This window comes from Tachyglossus aculeatus, chromosome X4, assembly GCF_015852505.1.
Source record: "Tachyglossus aculeatus isolate mTacAcu1 chromosome X4, mTacAcu1.pri, whole genome shotgun sequence".
In the NCBI taxonomy this organism is placed as follows: domain Eukaryota; kingdom Metazoa; phylum Chordata; class Mammalia; order Monotremata; family Tachyglossidae; genus Tachyglossus; species Tachyglossus aculeatus.
This window is the reverse complement of record NC_052098.1, coordinates 6,686,907-6,704,537: the sequence shown is the minus strand read 5'-3', so window position 1 is coordinate 6,704,537 and position 17,631 is coordinate 6,686,907. Positions and strand designations below refer to the sequence as shown.

At 41.1% G+C, this 17,631-nt stretch overlaps 1 protein-coding gene across 3 annotated transcripts in view; it reads left to right on the top strand.

The window, feature by feature from the left end:
- Nucleotides 1–17,631, top strand: part of CEP78 (centrosomal protein 78) — a 43,299-nt gene that overhangs the window by 19,242 nt on the left and 6,426 nt on the right. For 2 of the 3 annotated variants that reach the window (XM_038769976.1, XM_038769975.1), the window contains 6 exons: nucleotides 733–841; nucleotides 3,816–3,951; nucleotides 6,064–6,109; nucleotides 8,144–8,275; nucleotides 14,586–14,663; nucleotides 17,225–17,391. In XM_038769976.1, the coding sequence (XP_038625904.1) occupies nucleotides 733–841; nucleotides 3,816–3,951; nucleotides 6,064–6,109; nucleotides 8,144–8,275; nucleotides 14,586–14,663; nucleotides 17,225–17,391 (668 nt within the window). The remainder of the gene's footprint in view (nucleotides 1–732; nucleotides 842–3,815; nucleotides 3,952–6,063; nucleotides 6,110–8,143; nucleotides 8,276–14,585; nucleotides 14,664–17,224; nucleotides 17,392–17,631) is intronic. The other variant, XM_038769974.1, reaches the window with a different exon arrangement.

Here is a 17,631-nt window from a genome sequence, read left to right as displayed (position 1 = left end):
AGTCCCGGGGCAGAGAGAAGTTAATCAGGTTGGACACAGTCCCTGAACCCACATGGGGCTCACAGTCTTAATCACCACTTACAGATGAGGTAACTGAGGCACAGAGAAGTGAACTGACTTGCCCAGGGTCACACAGCAGACAAGTGGCCGAGGCATGATTAGAATCCAGGTCCTTCTGACTCCCAGGCCTGTGTTCTATCCAACAGGCCACACTGCCTCTCTAATATTAATGGTATTAATGTAGATTTGGGTCCACTCTGTGAGTTAGCGAAGGCAGTAGCCAAACAACTCTGTATGACACAAGACAGGGAAGAGAGAATTCTCCCACGGAAAGGACCAGGCAGATTCAGGTTTAATGCTGGGACTCATCTAGAGAAGCAGCTTGGCTCAGTGGAAAGAGCACGGGCTTTGGAGTCAGAGGTCATGGGTTTGAATACCGGCTCCGCCACGTGTCTGCTGTGTGACCTTGGGTAAGTCACTTAACTTCTCTGAGCCTCAGTTACCTCATCTGTAAAATGGGGATTAAGACTGTGAGCCCCATGTGGGATAACCTGATCACCTTGTATCTCCCCCAGCGCTTAGAACAGTGCTTTGCACATAGTAAGCGCTTAACAAATGCCATCATTATTATTATTATTATCTAGAGTGAGTGGTCACATTGAGTTATGAGAGTAATAATAATGGGTTGATGCCAGATTGCCTGTTACTGACATATATTTTATCTTTTTCTAGTACGAGTGGTTGAGCTCTCCACCATTAAAGGATCTTTTCAAAACCAAACAGAAAAAAAGAACTATAATTCTAGGAAGTGGTCGGAAAGGAAAAGCTACCATTCGTATTGGTAACCCTTTTATTATGTCTTTTGCAAGTTTTTGGTGCCCCAGAATGTTCAGAAACAGCTTTGAAGTCCAAATCTATTTTGCAACATCCGATTAACATCAACTGCCTGCAAATTGTGGTCATTTCAAGTCAATTTTAAATATGCGTTTTATTAAGTGTAACGCTTAATCGAATCACCTATTAAAAGAGTTTGGGGGTAGGGGACATTACTGAAAGGACTATTGATTAATTTTGTTAAAATCAATAAAATTATGATTAAGAATCCGTAAGCACTAGGATAAAAAACTTAGCAGCCAGTCTTGCAGGGAGGGTGGGGTTGTCTTGCCTTTTTTGGACAAAGGTTCTGGTCTTTAATGGTTTTTACTTCTAAGCTTTAACTCATCTTGAAAGCCCAGGAGCATAGCCAGTGTTGATCCCAATAAGCTCTTAATGCAAAGAGCTCTGCTTTAGTGCAGAAGAATGAAAGCTTTCCTCCTCTGTGCTGATGGTCAGTTTTCTTTCCCTAATTTCCTCAACTTTTTCCTCACTGTCATTTCTTCCCAGATGGAATGCGTGAAGAGCCAAGCCCTTCCCATCACTATGGGAGAAAAACAAAAATCTTTGGGGTCCATTTAAAGGAAGGCAGTATCTTAACTCTTCTCATAAATAGCTGGCTGACTGATCAGTCAGTCAGTGGTATTTATTGAGCACTTACTGTGTGCAGAGCACTGTATTATGCACATGGGAGAGCTTACAGTCTGGTTTACAGTCTTTCTCAAATGACATAACTAACTAGAGAGAAGGCTACATCTCCTCCAGGAGGCCTTCCCTCACTAAGCTCTCATTTCCTCTTCTCCCACCCCCTTCTGCATCATCCTTGCACTTGGATTTGCTCCCTTTTTTCACTCCTCCCTCAGCACTTATGTCCATATCCCTAATTTATTTCTTTATATTAATATCTGTCTGCCCCACTGAACTGTAAGCTCATTGTGAGCGGGGAATGTGTCTACTAACTCTGTTATGTTGTACTCTCCCAAATGCTTAGTACTCTTTTCACAGTAAGCGCTCATTAAATACAACTGAGAGAAGAAAAAAAGTCTATTTGAGGGATTACCATAATTGGAATATTAAAGGGTAAATATTTGGGATGGGTTTAAGGTTTCATGGAAGCAGGTAAATTTTGAATTTTGACAGGCCTAATTTATAGTGTTTTAATGTAGTAAAAATCAGGGAGTTTGTAGAATTCTACTCGGCAGAGTCCATTGTCGGTTGCGTACATTTCATGCATGGGTGCGAGTCTCAGTTTCAACTGTAGCCCTTCCAGAGCCTCAATTATTGTTAAATTCGCTCTCTTGCTGCTTCCCCTCCCTCCCCCCCACCCCCAAGTAAAATAATGTCTTGTATCAAGATTTATCTGTATAGAAAGACTAGGTGAATTACTTAGTGGACTAAATTAAATCTAATCTAAATTCCAAAGTGAAGCACCATATCTCTTTATGGGTTACCTTTGATTTTGATTGCCTGCTCAGGTTTTATGGTTTAGTTATCCAAGTTTAAAAAAACAACAACAACAAAACACCTCTTCATAATAGAAAGAAGAGCAAAAGCTTTTTTTTGATTGAGTTACTCTGAGAATCAAACAGCACTATGTGTATTTTTCCATATGTGAAATTAAAAGAGGCTGCCCGTCTCCGGCTACAGTGGAGCATCTTTGGGAAAGTAGGAGCTAGAATTAAATATTGTTTGCCCACAGTGTGATTGGTGCTTAAAAGAACATACAAATGATAAAGTGTTTTATCCTAGAGGATTCATAAGTGTTAATTGTGTGTGAGCCAAGCATTGTTTTTTGGAGGGCCTGAGTGAATGATTTATTTTAATAGTGTAAGATTAAGAAAAGCACAACGAACCGTCATTCCAAATGAACAGCCACTGTTGTGGAAAAACACATAGAACAAGAGCTGGGTTTTTTTTTTTATGGGTGTTTTGGGGGTTTTTTTTTTGGTGTGTAAATTACTAAATTGAAAGGGATAGATCCACCTTCTTGACAGGTGGTTGTTTAATTTCAAAATATTTATATTGTTCCCAAAGCAGAGCAAGCAGCCCATAAGGAGAAATCATTTTTTACTGACACATTTTCTGGAATGGCACACATTTATTCATTGTGGTTTGCCATATTTTTTTTTCCATGTACATAGCAAATGGCATGTCCTGAAATCGAATAACCTAATTATTTATATCCAGAATCTGCTTTAGCGGGCCAAATTCAAAACACTGCAACTATGATACTTAATGGTATTAGAGTAACATGAAAGACAATAATTAAACAAAATGGGAATGTATAAAATGTTGGAATGCATTACTGAGCTTTTGAAAAGTTATTAAATATTATTTCTTGGGCTTTTCTCAACTTTGCTACAGTAATTTGGAGACACAGAGGTAAGCTTGTGGAACCAGTGTCTGACATAGTAGTTAGATTTCACAGGGCCTCCCTTTAAATGATGTAGTTAAGGCCTACACTTACATTTGTAGTTTAAAAAAAGAAAGAAAATCTTCACTTTCTCCAGTAGTCATAGTAAATTGCAGAAGAGCTTTTTCCCTCTTTTCTAGCTTTCTCCACACACACGCATACTCCCCAGTTTTATTTTTCCTCTTATTGTCTTTCATTAAAAAAAGATCTAAAAGCACACTGAATCTCTTAAAGCTTACAGAATGTATTTTTCATTTTAATCTTCCATGCTCTCGTAAGTAATAGAGTTCTTAAAAACTATTTGCTTTAGTAGAGCAACTACATTAAACTATAATTACAGACTGGTCAATGGAAATTTTTGTAAAGGGCTGAAAATATTTCTTAAATCTCAAATATGACTATATCCTGAGTCATGGCATTGCCGTATGTGAAGTGCACAATTTATAATTACAAAGAAAGGCAAGTAATTTGCCTCTATATAGAACCAAGTTACATTTCAATTCCTTCCTTCTCTCCATCGTGTATCTAGGATTAGCTGCAAAGAAGCCTCCATGTAGTGGAAGAAAGCATACGTCTGGTAAAGAATGTTATGCCGCAGAGCCATTACGACCAGGGGCAAACGGTTTCATGCCTTGGCGAACTGCGGAACGTGCCAAGAGGTGCAGGTGAGGTATTCCTCCCCCTTCCTCCCCCACATCCACCTCAAAGTATCAAAGAACATGGAGGATCGGAGTCCATCTGAATTATTATGTAATTACCAATTAGAGATGGTATTTTCATATTTTTCCTCCTCAGTCATTCTGAAATTGAAAGCTGTATTTTGGTGATGGGTCCCAGTGGCTCAGATGATTGGATTTTTTTCATCCCAAGAAAAATCTGTGAAAATACGGATTTAAGATCTTTAGATTTGGAGTAGAGGATGCTCTTCCTGTAATTCCCAGAGCCTCATTCCCAAAGCGTGGCATCCATAGGAATAGTAGTAGTGGTATTTATTGAGCGCCCTGCTAAAGTGCTCATATTGGACCTGTTCCCTGCCTACAAGGGGCTTAAACTCTAATGGGGAGGACAGGCATAAAAATAATGACAAATGGCATGATCAGAATAAGTGTGTGTGTGTGTGTGTGTGTGTGTGTGTATACATATATATATTTTATATATTATATATATTAGTTTAATGTGTATGTAAAATGAGGATTAAATACCTGTCCTCTCTTCTGCCTAGACTATGAACCCCATGTGGGCCGTGATCATGTCAGATCTGATTAACTTGTATCTATTCCAGCGCTTAGAACAGTGTCTGACACATAGTAAGCGCTTAACAAATGCCATAATAATAATAATAATAATAATAATAATAATAATATGTATACACAGTGCTCTCCTTTGTACTCCAAGTATGTGTCCGTCTGCCTGAAAAGGCCAGTGTGAGATTCACAGTCCCGGCCATGCTGTGTACACACAAAGGCTGACCTTTGTTGTTCTGGCAGATCTGTTGCTTGAAGAGCCTGGTGCTGTTTTTTTCTTTTGCCTCCTTGCTTAACAATCCCTATGGAACTTCTGTTCCAACGTAGCCATTCATTTCCGAACTGCAGTGTGCCATGCTGGTCTTTCTGCATCAGATGACCCTGGCTGGGCTTGGTTTCCCCCCGCCCTTGGATTGTTTTTCCTGGCCTCCTTGCTCGTTGGATTCCAGTTTGCCGTACAGCGGCTGTTTGGGTATCCTGTCGTTGGCCATTCTCCTCATGTGTCCCATCGAGTTTAGTTGCATTGTGATGGGCATAACTGCGGCATTAGGTGGTTGACTTGGTTCCAGGATTTGTAAGTTTGTGAACCTGTCCTGCCATCTGGCATAGATCAATGTAAGAGAGGGAGATTTGGGAGTAGTCCCGAGAGGTGGTACGAGGTCAGCGCTCAGCAAATATCGTCGATTGGTTACTTGATGGTAGCTGAGTCCATAGGAGCAGATGAGTTCTCTGAGAAGGGTATAGAGGACCCAGAACTGACACCTCCAGTTAGGGGCAGCTGCTCTAGTGATTGATTGATTGATTAACTACCATGTCACTGTACCCCTTGCTTAGTGTCATTCTTCCACCTAATCTCTAGTAGGGTCAGAATGTCCAAAGAGACACATTTGCCGGAACTGTGCTTAACAAATCGATGAGACCATCTCTAAACAGGTAGCACCTTTTGCTCTGGTGTCTTTTCATCAGTAACCAGCGGAGGAGCCCACATGTAATACCGACAGTATGGTGAAATACTGAAACTCTGGAGGAGGCGCTAGGGGTGGGAATATGGCACAGAGGCCTTTGGGGCCTGAAAATCAAGGAGTGAAAGAAATTATTTGTGTTCTGAATCCTTTTCAGGATACTAGAGAATAAGGTCAAAATGTCCATTTTGTGCCAAAATGAAAGAGGTGATAGTGAGCATTTTTTTTTTCCTCTGGTGTGCCCCTAATTCTGTTTTTTTTTGTTTTTGTTTTTTTTTTTGGCTGAGGACATTGGATTAAAAAGCAAAAAAAAAACCCTATGCAATCTATTTTGCATACCTGTATTTTGTATTGCCTACTCAACATGCCAAAGAATGAAATCTGTCAGAGCAGCTAGTTTTTAGGAGCAACTAAAAAGAGGTTAGGACTGATTAATTGTTAAAGGTATGCCCTTTGTCCATTTAGAAAAAAAATCATCACAAATCTTAGTCACAGGAGTTCAAAGTACAATTTTTAATGATGGAAAATAATTTTGTTTCCAATTTAATAGAATTTAATTGCACTTCCTTAGGGGCTTCCCAGTGATCAAGCCCCAAGACGTACCACTTCAAATCCAGGTAATATTGGTCATGTTGTATTACTTGGGGACCTATTCTTTTTTCCCTCTTTTTTTTTTTTTAACTATAGCTTCACAAATGGGTACTCATTCTCTGCAGGTGACTGAAAAAAGTAAAGAGTAAAATTCCTGTAGCAATAGAACATGATGTTTGAATTTCATTGGTGCTACTGTAGTTAATCCTGCCATCCCTTGCAGATGAGGTTTAGGTGGGAGTTGTGTTTTGCTTTTGGGTGGTTTTTTTTTTTTTTGGTGGAGGGGCGGGAGAAGGGATGGGTGGGAGGGCGGTGGTGGTGGTTGTTCCTTTCCATGATTTTGGAAAAACTGCATTTTGCATTCATCATAGTTCATATTGTAAAGGCCTCCAGTGAATGTCTCTTGCTCTGTGTCTTCCATTTCCTTCCCCCTATCTTTAGATATCTGTTTTTTTCTCTCAATTCTTCAGGGTAGCAGAGGAGCCTAACACGTTCAGCAGAAAAAGACCTAGTTGGTCTAAGGCTGAATAATAATAATAATGACGGTATTTGTTAAGCACTTACTATGCCAAGCACTGTTTGAAGTGCTGGGGTGGATACAAGGTAATGAGGTTGTCCCACGTTAGGCTCACAGTCTTAATCCTCATTTTACAGATGAGGTAACTGAGGCACAGAGAAGTTAAGTGGTTTGTCCAGGGTCACACAGCAGACAGGTGGTAGAGCCGGGATTAGAACCCAAGTCCTTTGACTCCCAAGCCCGGCCTCTTTCCACTAAGTCACTTTGTAGTCAACAGTGTAATAGAGTTATTTTTAAAAAAACAGCCAAGTGCTGGTTAGTGCCAATAGGAGCAGGACTTGCAAGAAGTGGGAAGTACATCTTCTGGAGAAGAGAGCCCAACACCTCAGCACATATGTCCATATTCTTATACTGCTCTTTTTCCCGTATATGCAGTTTATGTCTCCCTCTAGGCTGTAGGCTCCTTGTGGGCAGGGAAATGTCTACCAACTCTGTTGTACTCTTCCAAACGCTTAGTGCAGTGCTCTACACGCCAGCGCTCAATAAATATCATTGATGTTTTTTATGGATGAATGCCTCATAGTCAGTGAGGACCAAACAAGAAGCAGCACGACCTAGTGGAAAGAGCATGGGCCTGGGAGTCAGAGGACCTGGTTTCTAATTCCAGCTCCACCACTTGTCTGCTGAGTGACCTTGGGCAAACCACTTAACTTCTCTGTGCCTCAGTTACATCATCTGTAAAATGAGGATTAAGACTGTGAGCCCCAAGTGGGACAACCTGATTACCTTGTAGCCACCCCAGCGCTTCAAACGGTGCTTGGCAAGTCACTTTACTTCTTTGGGCCTCAGTTCTCTCACCTGTAAAATGGGGATTATGACAGTGAGCCCTTTGTGGGACAGAGACTCTGTGTCCAACCCGATTATCTTGTATCTTCCTCAGTGCTTAGTTCAGGGCCTGATGAATAGTCAGCACTTAACAGATACTATTCAAAAAAAGGAACCTGATGTTTTGTTCATTTGGGGTTTTTTTAATGGCATTTGTTAAGTGCTTACTATGTGCCAGGCACTGTATTAAGAGCTGGGGTGGATAGTACAGTGTTCTGCACACAGTAAGCTCTCAATAAATATGATTAAACGAATACAAGCTAATCAGGTTGGACACAGACCATGTCCCACATGGGGCTCACGGTGTTAATCCCCATTTTACCAGAAGAGATAACTGAGGCCCAGAGAAGTGAAGTGACTTGCCCAAGTTCAAACAGCAGACAAGTGGCAGAGTCTGGGATTAGAATCCAGGCCCTTCTGACTCCCAGGCCTGTGCTCTATCCAGTAGGCCATGCTGCTTCTCTGTGTTCTGTGTTTTTCATTCACAGTTTGTCAGTATGTGAAACTAAGAATAGGATCAAAGAGTGCCCCAACTGTAGATCTTGAAAGTTACTTAGGAAAGACATTTTTAATTTGGAAATGTTCTGAAATATGTTTTTTGTTGATTGACAACTGGTTTCTATCACTGCTTACCGATTCTCGCTTCTTCATTTTGAAGCAAGCCGGTTTCCCTTTGAAAGTGACGATGGAGAGGGCTTCCTCTTCGGATACAGGGGGCACAGAGGAGGCTTCTGATGACGAGTCTGAAATGCCTGAGGAAGATGCTGTACAAAAATGCAAACTCCTAGAGGTATGAAAATCCCACACTCTTTGCATTGTGAATAGGAAGGCGCTGGTAGGTTCTGTTTTTGAGCAGGCGATTATCTGACCTAATGGACCAGCTTGAACGCTTGGATATTTGATCCCCTGCCTGTCAGTGCTGATATCTGAAAGCAGGGGGCCTAGCCATCCCAGCAGGCAGTGGGGAAAGCTGGATGGAATATGTCTGTTTATTGTTGAATGTGTCTGTTTATTGTTGTATTGTCCTCTCCCAAGCGCTTACTACAGTGCTCTGCACACAGTAAGCGTTCAATGAATACGATTGACCGACCGACTCCCGAAAGCAAGATGAATGGGCCCATTTGTACTGCAAAAAAGAAGATCCAGAGCAGGCCACAAGGTGTCCTCCTTGCCATATCCTGAGGTGGGGTGGGTTATCTTCAGATATTTAGCTCTTGGTTTTATTACAAGAAAATCATTACTTTACAGGAACTTTTATACACTTTGTTCTTGTTTCTATTTTTTTTCCACATCTTTGGCATCGCCAAATGAAAGATATCACAAAAAGATTATGTAAAATAATTAAACTTAAAACACAAGACCACTAGTGTACCACAAGCCCACTATATTGTCCTTGTGAGTGAAAATGGTAAAGAAAACTGCTTTGGGGGTGACTACTGCTGCGGCTTATTTTGATAACAATCGATATGTTTAATTTCAGTCTGTTTTAGAGGGAACTCCCTTTTTTGCAATGATTGTTGAAAAGCTCACTTTTCTAACTCTCTGTTCCCATTTTAATTCCTTGTTTCAAATGCAGAAATTACAATTCAAAGAAGAACCAATTTTATAACTGTGCTTGAAAAGGAATAATGTGTCCCCGTTTTTCCTGGAAGATATATATAGAATCTTTTGGGGGCTTTCTAAAAACTAATGCCAATCTCTTTAGTTCCTTCTTTTAAAAAAGACTCTCTGGAAGTTTACAATAGCTAGTTAATAATCATTATCATAGTTCAGCAGTGTAGAAAAATTTTCAATCAGGCATGCACAGGAGCTGCAGTACTTTACTAAGTTAATAATAATTATTATTATTATGGTATTTAAGTGCTCCCTATGTGCCAAGCACTGTTCTAAACACTGGGGTAGATACAGGGTAATCAGATTGTCCCACGTGGGGCTCACAGTCTTAATCCCCCTTTTACAGATGAGGTAACTGAGGCACAGAGAAGTTGTGGCTTGCCCAAGGTCACACAGCAGACGTGTGGTGGAGCCGGGATTAGGAACCCTCATCCTCTGACTCCCAAGTCCGTGCTGTTTCCACTAAGCCATGCTGCTTCTCTAGTTCTAACTCTTCCTATATGTTCTAGCTCCTTCCTATATGTTCAGGAAGTTTGACAGATCAGTCTTGTTTTTCTAGGTAGTTATTTTACATCTTGCAGATTGCCAAAAGCAACAAAATCATCTCTTGCGTCTCTCTTTGTGTGTGTGTGTGTGTGTGTGTGTGTGTGTATTCACACATAACTATATTTGTTTTCGCATATTTATAATTGTAGTAATAAATGACTTGATCTGCAGTTAATATTTATTGATTGATTCAAAGTGCTTTACAGTAAATGATTTAAGCCTCATAATATTATTAGTGGGCAGGTCATTATTAGTGTCACAGTTTTGCATTTTAAGCTTATTTTTGAATGGTTTGAACTTTACAAAGCATTATCATCTTTATTTTTATTTCTGTTTATTGAGATTGTGAGGGTGAGGAGGTGGAAAAATCAAAAAGTACACTTCTCAATTTTGCGAAGGAATTGAGTCATATTGATAGATGCAAAATAGTGAGAAACTGCCTTTTAGTAAATAAGTGAAATGAAGAAAGCAGCATGGCCTAGTGGAAAGAGCACAGGCCTGGGAGTCAGAGGACCTAGGTTCTAATCTCTGCTCTGTCACTTTTCTGCTGTGTGACCTTGGGGAATTCACTTAACTTTTCTGTGCCTCAGTTCCCTCATCTACAAAATGGGGATTCAAAACCTGTTCTCTCTCCTACTTGGACGGTGAGCCCCATGTGGAAACTGATTATCTTGTGTCTACTCCAGCACTTAGTACTTGTGTCATTATCGTCATTATTATTGTTGTTACTATTATATAAACAAATGGGTATGTATACATTTTTTGAATTCCTAACATAAGAAGTAACTAAACTTATCAATTCCAGAATTAAATTGACTTTTAAGGGATTAATGTTTTATTTTCAGTGAGTGCTTCTTTCATTTCTGGACTATTCTGCTGATCCTAATTAATTCCTATTAAGTCATCTCCAGAAAGATATTGTGTATGCAAGACTTCCCTATCTTGGCAGATCTAGAAATGCCTGCTCTTTGCAGAGGAAGAGGTAGAGGGAACAAGCAGTATAAATATGGAATTTTCTGAACACTGCGTGGGCTAGTTTTACCCAATGCAGATTTGGAACAGATGGCCCTGGTGGCGATAATAATAATAATAATTATGGCATTTATTAAGTGCTTATTGATCTTTCAAGAACATTTCATACCAGACCCACTTGTTTGCTTTTTCCATCTATATAAAGGAAGTGGATTTTTAAAAAATGCAGGAAATTTAAATACATTGCCTTTCAATAACAATACGAGGTAATGTTGAACAAATTTTGAACATTACTGTCTAGATTGAAAAATTGGCTGAGAGTACACATTATCATGATGTGAAGCAACCAGGGGAAATAGGGAAAAGGATAATGCCTCAAACTACTAAAATTGGCAGGAAATCACAGATTGAAGGTTAGTCTGAAAAATTCAATTTTGTGGTGATTTGAACTTGCAATGCTATAATGCTCTAGGGCAGCCAAAGACATTTTCACTTCCTTTAATTCCTTTTTGGTTAATAATAAGGATCAAGTCACTGACTTGAGAAAACATAGAGATTAAAAAAACTACCTTATGGATTTAGATAGAGAACTCTTTATAATAAAATTGAAGATATTATCTTGACAGTTATCGTAACGTCTCCCTTCCTGCCCATTCACTTTCTACTCCTTATGCTCACACCTACAGTGTTTGACTCTAGACTGTAACTCATTGTGGGCAGGGAATATGTGTGCTTATTGTCGTATAGTACTCTCCCCAGTGCTTAGAACAGTGCTCTGCACATACAGTAAGCAATCAGTAAGTACGATTGAATGAATGAATGAACGAGTCACATACCTGAAACTGGAGACATCCCCTCTTGACTCTAAGCTCGTGATCGGCAGGGAACGTGTCTGCAAATTCTGTTGGATTGGACTCTCCCAAGGGCTTAGTACAGTGCACTGCACATAGTAAGCACTCAATAAATACCATTGATTGATGGGTCAAGTGCATAGTACAGTGCTCTACACACAGTAAGCGCTCACTAAACATTACTGGTTGATTGATGATGGGCAGAGTGCAGAACAGAGAAGGGGGACAGACCAAACTTTAGGCAGTACCAGAACGATTGCAGACAGAGGTGGGGCGTTCTGAGAGAGATGTGTTCATGGCGTCGCTCTGGGTCGGAGACAACTCAACAGCATAAGAGAAGAGATAAGCAGTCTCCTCAGGATGCCACACAGGCCCATCTCAGAATGACCACTGCCCTTCTCAAAGCTGGCTGCTGTGTTCCTTTTCACAAAGATGGCTTGGGCTGCTGCCCATTTTAGGATGGAAGCGATCCAGTAGCAGGGTGGAAGTTAGGGTTTCTGGGCCTGGCTGTCTGGGGTGCTCGGTTGAGGGGCAGCCATTGGGGTGGGGGGGAGCGCCATTGCCCCCCCCCCCCCACAACTTTTTGGGGAGGGAGGGCGGCCGGGCCGGAAAGGGACAAAAGGGGAGGAGCCAAGGCAGCTGCTGGCAGGAGGAGGCAGAGGACGATAACGAAGATGTCTCATGGGGCAGCAGGGTTGGGTGTAAGCAAGTTCTTCCTCTCTTTTTTTTCTTTTTAATGGTGTTTGTTAAGCACTTATTCTGTGCCAGGCACCGTTCTAAGCACTGGGGTCGATACAAGGTAATCAAGTTGGACACAGTCCCTGTCCCACATGGGGCGCATAGTCTTAATCCCCATTTTACAGAGGAGGAAACTGAGGCCCAGAGAAGTGAAGTGACTTGCCCAATGTCACACAGCAGACCAGTGGCAGAGCGGCTGTTTTGTGTGCCCTGTGGGGCTGCGGACATCACTAGTTGGCATGATAATTATCAGGTTTTAATTTAAGTAAAAATCAGGTTTCAATTTCAAAAGTTTTTTGAATCTCAGGTTTGACACATAATGACATCTGTATGGCATTTAGTAAGTGCTTATGATTTGCTCCATGCTGGGTACGTGGTTATGAGAGCAGACACAGTCCCTGTCCCACAGTGGGCTCACAATTTTACAGATAAGGAAACCCTGTCCCAGAGAGGTTAAGTGAATTGGCCAAGGTCACACAGCAGGCCGTGACAAGAGCTGGGACTAGAATCTGGGTCTCCTGACTTCTAGTCCCGGGCTTTTCCTCCTAGGCCACAAGACAGTCTTGCTCAATTGAAGCTAGTTTTTTTTATCTTGAGTCAAAATAATGATGACACAACACAAAAGATAAGCAAAAATCCATCTCAGGGTGCCAGTAATGTTACTCAAGGAAATAAATGCCAGACTGTACAGATTGGGGAGAAGGACGATCCCCCAGGGAAAGAAAATGACCAAACATTCCAGATGTCAATAGGCTAGACATGTACTTTGGAACACAACAAGAGTGGAAATGTTGATAATTCATTACACAAATCCAGTAAATCATCTTAAATTGACTGGCAGAATTGGATCCTAGAGATGAGGTGGAGGAAAAACAAACAGGATTTGGCAACAGAAAGAACATGAGGGTTTTCTACCATTACTGGCTAACTGGTTAGCTTCTAGGCCACTAACCTCTAAGTGATTTCAGCTCAGCCAATGCCATTAGGTTTAAGCCATGCCCCATCCTCCCTAATCTTGGGTATTTTTGTTTGATTGGTAACTAAGCCAACATTTAGATGTTAAGCACATGTATTGAAATAAGTTGGATGCAAAATGATTCAAATCATCCTCTCTAGAGAGTACACTGATGAATAAAATAATGAAAATTCAATTCTGAGTTATAACCAGAACAGCAGATGTTTCACAAAGCTTTTTGAAAGCCACAATGACATGTTAATAAAAATATTTGGTAAAGAGGGACAGATTATAACAGATTCTCCTTCCCAAGGCTTGCTTTGCTGTAATAAAGCTCAGTGGCAAACTCAGTGGTTTGGGGCCTTGGGGTTGTCACGGTTAAGAACTACACCTGGCCCCGAGTTAGTTTTTCCCTTGGTTTTCTAAAAAGACGCTGGAGTTAGCTGGCCAAGAATCTTTACAAGTGTCAGAGATTTCATGTTTTTTTGTTTATCGTAAACTGACTTTCAAGGTTCATTTGAATAAAAATAAATCTTTGGTTGATTTGTGCCAAATATTAAGACAACTTTGTTTCAGTGGGAATGATTGGTGTGTATGTATTTGTGGTATAATGGTCTCTGGTTCTTGGGATTGCGTTTGGACAGTTGTTAATTCCCATTTGGTCTTGGTTTGGTTCTTTGCCAGTGAGCTAATCCAGCAATCATTTTATTGAGCACTTACTGGGTGCGGAGCACTGTAGTAAGCGCTTGGGAGAGTCCAGTGTAACAGACATGGAAAACATGTTCCCTGCCCACAGTGAGCTAGCAGTTTAGTAAGTGGCTCTTGTGGTGAATCAGTAGTCAATCATTCAGTTGTATTTATTGAGTGCTTTGCGAGGTGGGAGAGTACACTATAACGGAGTTGGTAGACATATTCCCTGTCCACAACAAACTGCAATCTAGAGGTCGGAGTAGGGGTAGCTGCTTTCTATCCGAGCTCCAGTATTGAAGCCTGAGTAGGAAAGTTCAGTTTTTTGTGCTTTCATCCTCAGGGGTTGGAATGACAAGGTTCTCCAGTGGGTAAGTTGTATTTTTTACAAATTGGAATGTATCATGAACAATTTAAACTGCACAAATAGGAATTGGTGTATTATACTTGGAGGGAAAAAAAGAAACTCTGGTTTTCTGGAGGTAGATAGTAATGATAGTTACCACCCACTCCATCTTCTCTATAGAGTTGGAGAGAAGTCTTACTCAGACATGCAAATGACACACTTTCTAAAACACTGAGTTCGCTAATTAGGTTATGCATAAGAGTCTGGCTGCCATAAGCAAAAATTTGCCATTCATTTGTACCTTTTCTTTGATATTTCAATGTCCTTTTTTCTTTTTCACTTCAGGGTGTGGGTTAGAGGATAATACACTTTATTTTCCACTTTCTCTTAGGAACATTTGGAAAAATGCCTGAAAAGATTAAGGGCTGAAAGGACGATGCGACTCAAGTCTGACATACGATTAATTGAGGTAGAAATAAATTTGCTTTAATCAGTGGCCATTTATTGAGCACTTACTATGTGCAGAGCTTTAATTGTGTTTTCACCATTAATCTGTGAGGTTGGCATTTTTTAAGTACACACTCCTTCACCCTCAAGTCCAAGCTACCTTAATTCATCAGTCAGTGGTATTTGTTGAGCACTTACAATGTGCAGAGCATTGTGTTAAGAGCTTGGGAGAGTCCAATACCGAGTTAGCAGACCCCTTCCCTGCCCACAAAAGCTTCCAGTATAGAGGGGGAGAGAGACATTAATAAAAATTAATAAATTGTGGGTGTGTACATAAGTGCTGTGGGGAGGAGGGGGCAGGTGACTAAAGGGTACAAAAACCTGGTAGATACTAGCACAGGCCCAATTTGAGGTCCAGCATTACTCAGAGCGGTCAGGTTTGTTGCCTTGCAGCCAGAGAGGTTCTTCAGAGCACCAGGGAGTTGACGCAGGAAACGCAGAACCAGAACACTCCTTAAGAGTGGACAGGGCAAGGGGTAAGGCACAAATTGGTCTCCAAGGTTTCGTGGGCATCTGAGTTTCCAAATTCCACTTTGATGCCTGAGTGAAAGCATTTGGTGAGCTTTAGTCTTCAGGCCTGAAGGACAGCAACTGTGCAGTCTTCAGCAAGTAACGATGATGATATTTAAGCCCTTACTATGTGTCAGGCACTCCAGTAAGTGCTGGGGTAGATATTCATTCATGCATTCATTCAATCAGTTGAGCGCTTACTGTGTGCAGAGCACTGTGCTAAGCGCTTGGGAAAGTACAATACAAGAGGCACATTCCCTGCCCACAACGAGCTTACAGTCTAGAGGGAATGGATACAATATAAGCAGACTAGACACAGTCCCTGTCTCATTGGGGCTTCCAGTCTAAGATGGAGGGAGAACTGGTATTGAATCCTCATTTTACAGATGAGAAAACTGAGGTCTAGAGAAGTGAAGTGACTTCTCCAAGGTCACACAGCAGACAAGTGGTAGAGTCTGAATTAGAAGCCAGGTTCTCTGACTCCCAGGCCCGTGCTCTATCCATTAGGCCGTGACATATCTCAGGTGAATAAATTAGGTTCTGGAACTGGCCGGGCTGGGGAGGCGGTGAGATTGGGCTCAGTCCAGGTACAAAAAACAGGAGTGGTCTGAGTCCTGTAGTAATGCTAATAATACCTTAAAGTTCTGTAGCATTCTTCTTTTTTACAACATGCTTTTATGATATTTTATTATCTCCTCCCCATTCCTGTGAAGTAGGGAGAGCAGGTTCCTTTTCCCTGTTTTACAGGATGCAGAAACTGAGATACAGAAAGGTGACAAGACATACCTAAGGTCACGCAACAGGCCAGTGGCAGAGCTGAAGTTAGAACTTGGGCCTCCCAACTCCCAGATCCAACCAACTCTTTCCATACCAAACTCTAGCTGAAATGTGGACTATTTTGAAAGCAGGGTACTCCGCATGAATATTTTGGGTAGTCAGGTGATGATTCTTATATGTCCATGTACCTGGAGAAGATCTAAAAGAAATTATTTTAAACTAATCATGGTTTTTTGGCTTTTTTATCCAGGTAAGCCAACCACATTTAGAGTAGGGAAGGAGCCTTAATAATAATAACAGTAATAATAATAATGGCATTTATTAAGTGCTTACTATGTGCAAAGCACTGTTCTAAGCGCTGGGGAGGTTGAAAGGTGATCAGGTTGTCCCACAGGGGGCTCACAGTCTTAATCCCCATTTTCCAGTTGAGGTAACTGAGGCCCAGAGAAGTTAAGTGACTTGCCCATAGTCACACAGCTGACAATTGGCAGAGCTGGGATTCAAACCCATGACCTCTGACTCCAAAGCCTGTGCTCTTTTCACTGAGCCACACTGCTTCTCTAGTGATCCTTGACCTTTAATATTAATTTGGCTTTGTTTCTATATGTTGGCTGCTCATTTCATTTTTGAGTTGACATAGAATGTTAATGTGAATCAGTCACCCAATTCTCTATCTGTGGAGTAAGACTTTACTGAGTCCACATGACTGTTGCAAAAGCATTTACTGAACTTTGCAATGCGAGCTGTCTGCTTTCTGAGTGCTGATGAGCAGACTACAGTGGAGCAATGGGGTTTTTTTTATAAATGTTTATGGAAGATGGTTAGATCGATACTTAACCCACATCCTGACTGTTTAAGGTTTCACCGAAGCTATCATTATTATTTTTATTATGATTATATCTGTTAAGCACTTTGTATACAGGACTGTTCTAAGCACTGGGGAAGTACAAATCAATCAGGTTGGACACAGTCTCTGTCCCACGCGGGGCTTGCAGTCTGTGGGTTCTACTTTGATGGGAGAGGCATTTTTAACGTGACTTACAAACTTAGTCTTTTGATTTGAATAATAATGATAATAGTGGTACTTAAGTGCTTACTCTTTGGCCAGCACTGTAGTAAGCCCTGGGGTAGATACAAGATAATCAGGTCAGACACAGTCCCCAAGCCACACGGGGCTCACTGTCTTAAGGGAGTTTGAAAACCACTATTTCTTTTCACAAATCCTCTTTTTCCTAGCTGGAAATAGAAAATGCCAAGATCAGAAAAATAAATGACTCCCTCTCTGAGGCTCTTCATACACAGTCAACAACAAGCATGATTCTGGAAGATGAAAGTTTTTTGAGCAGCATTGAGACCTCTTTCCAAAAGTTTCATGCTTTTCTGGATCTTCTTAGAGATGCCGGGTAGGTTAATGTCCTTTCTCTGGGGTTTTTTCAACCCTCCCTAACAGTAGTTTACGGAGGACAGGGAGTTCTACATCACCAACACGGTCTTTCTACTTAATGGCAAACAAACGGATCCAGTTTCTCCCTCTGCACTTGCAGACAACAATCATCTTTCTCTGATGAGCTGTCATAGAGTGTTTTTAAAATAAAAGTGGCAAATGTTTTTTTGTTTCTCTTTGTAGGGTGAGGGAGCATTTT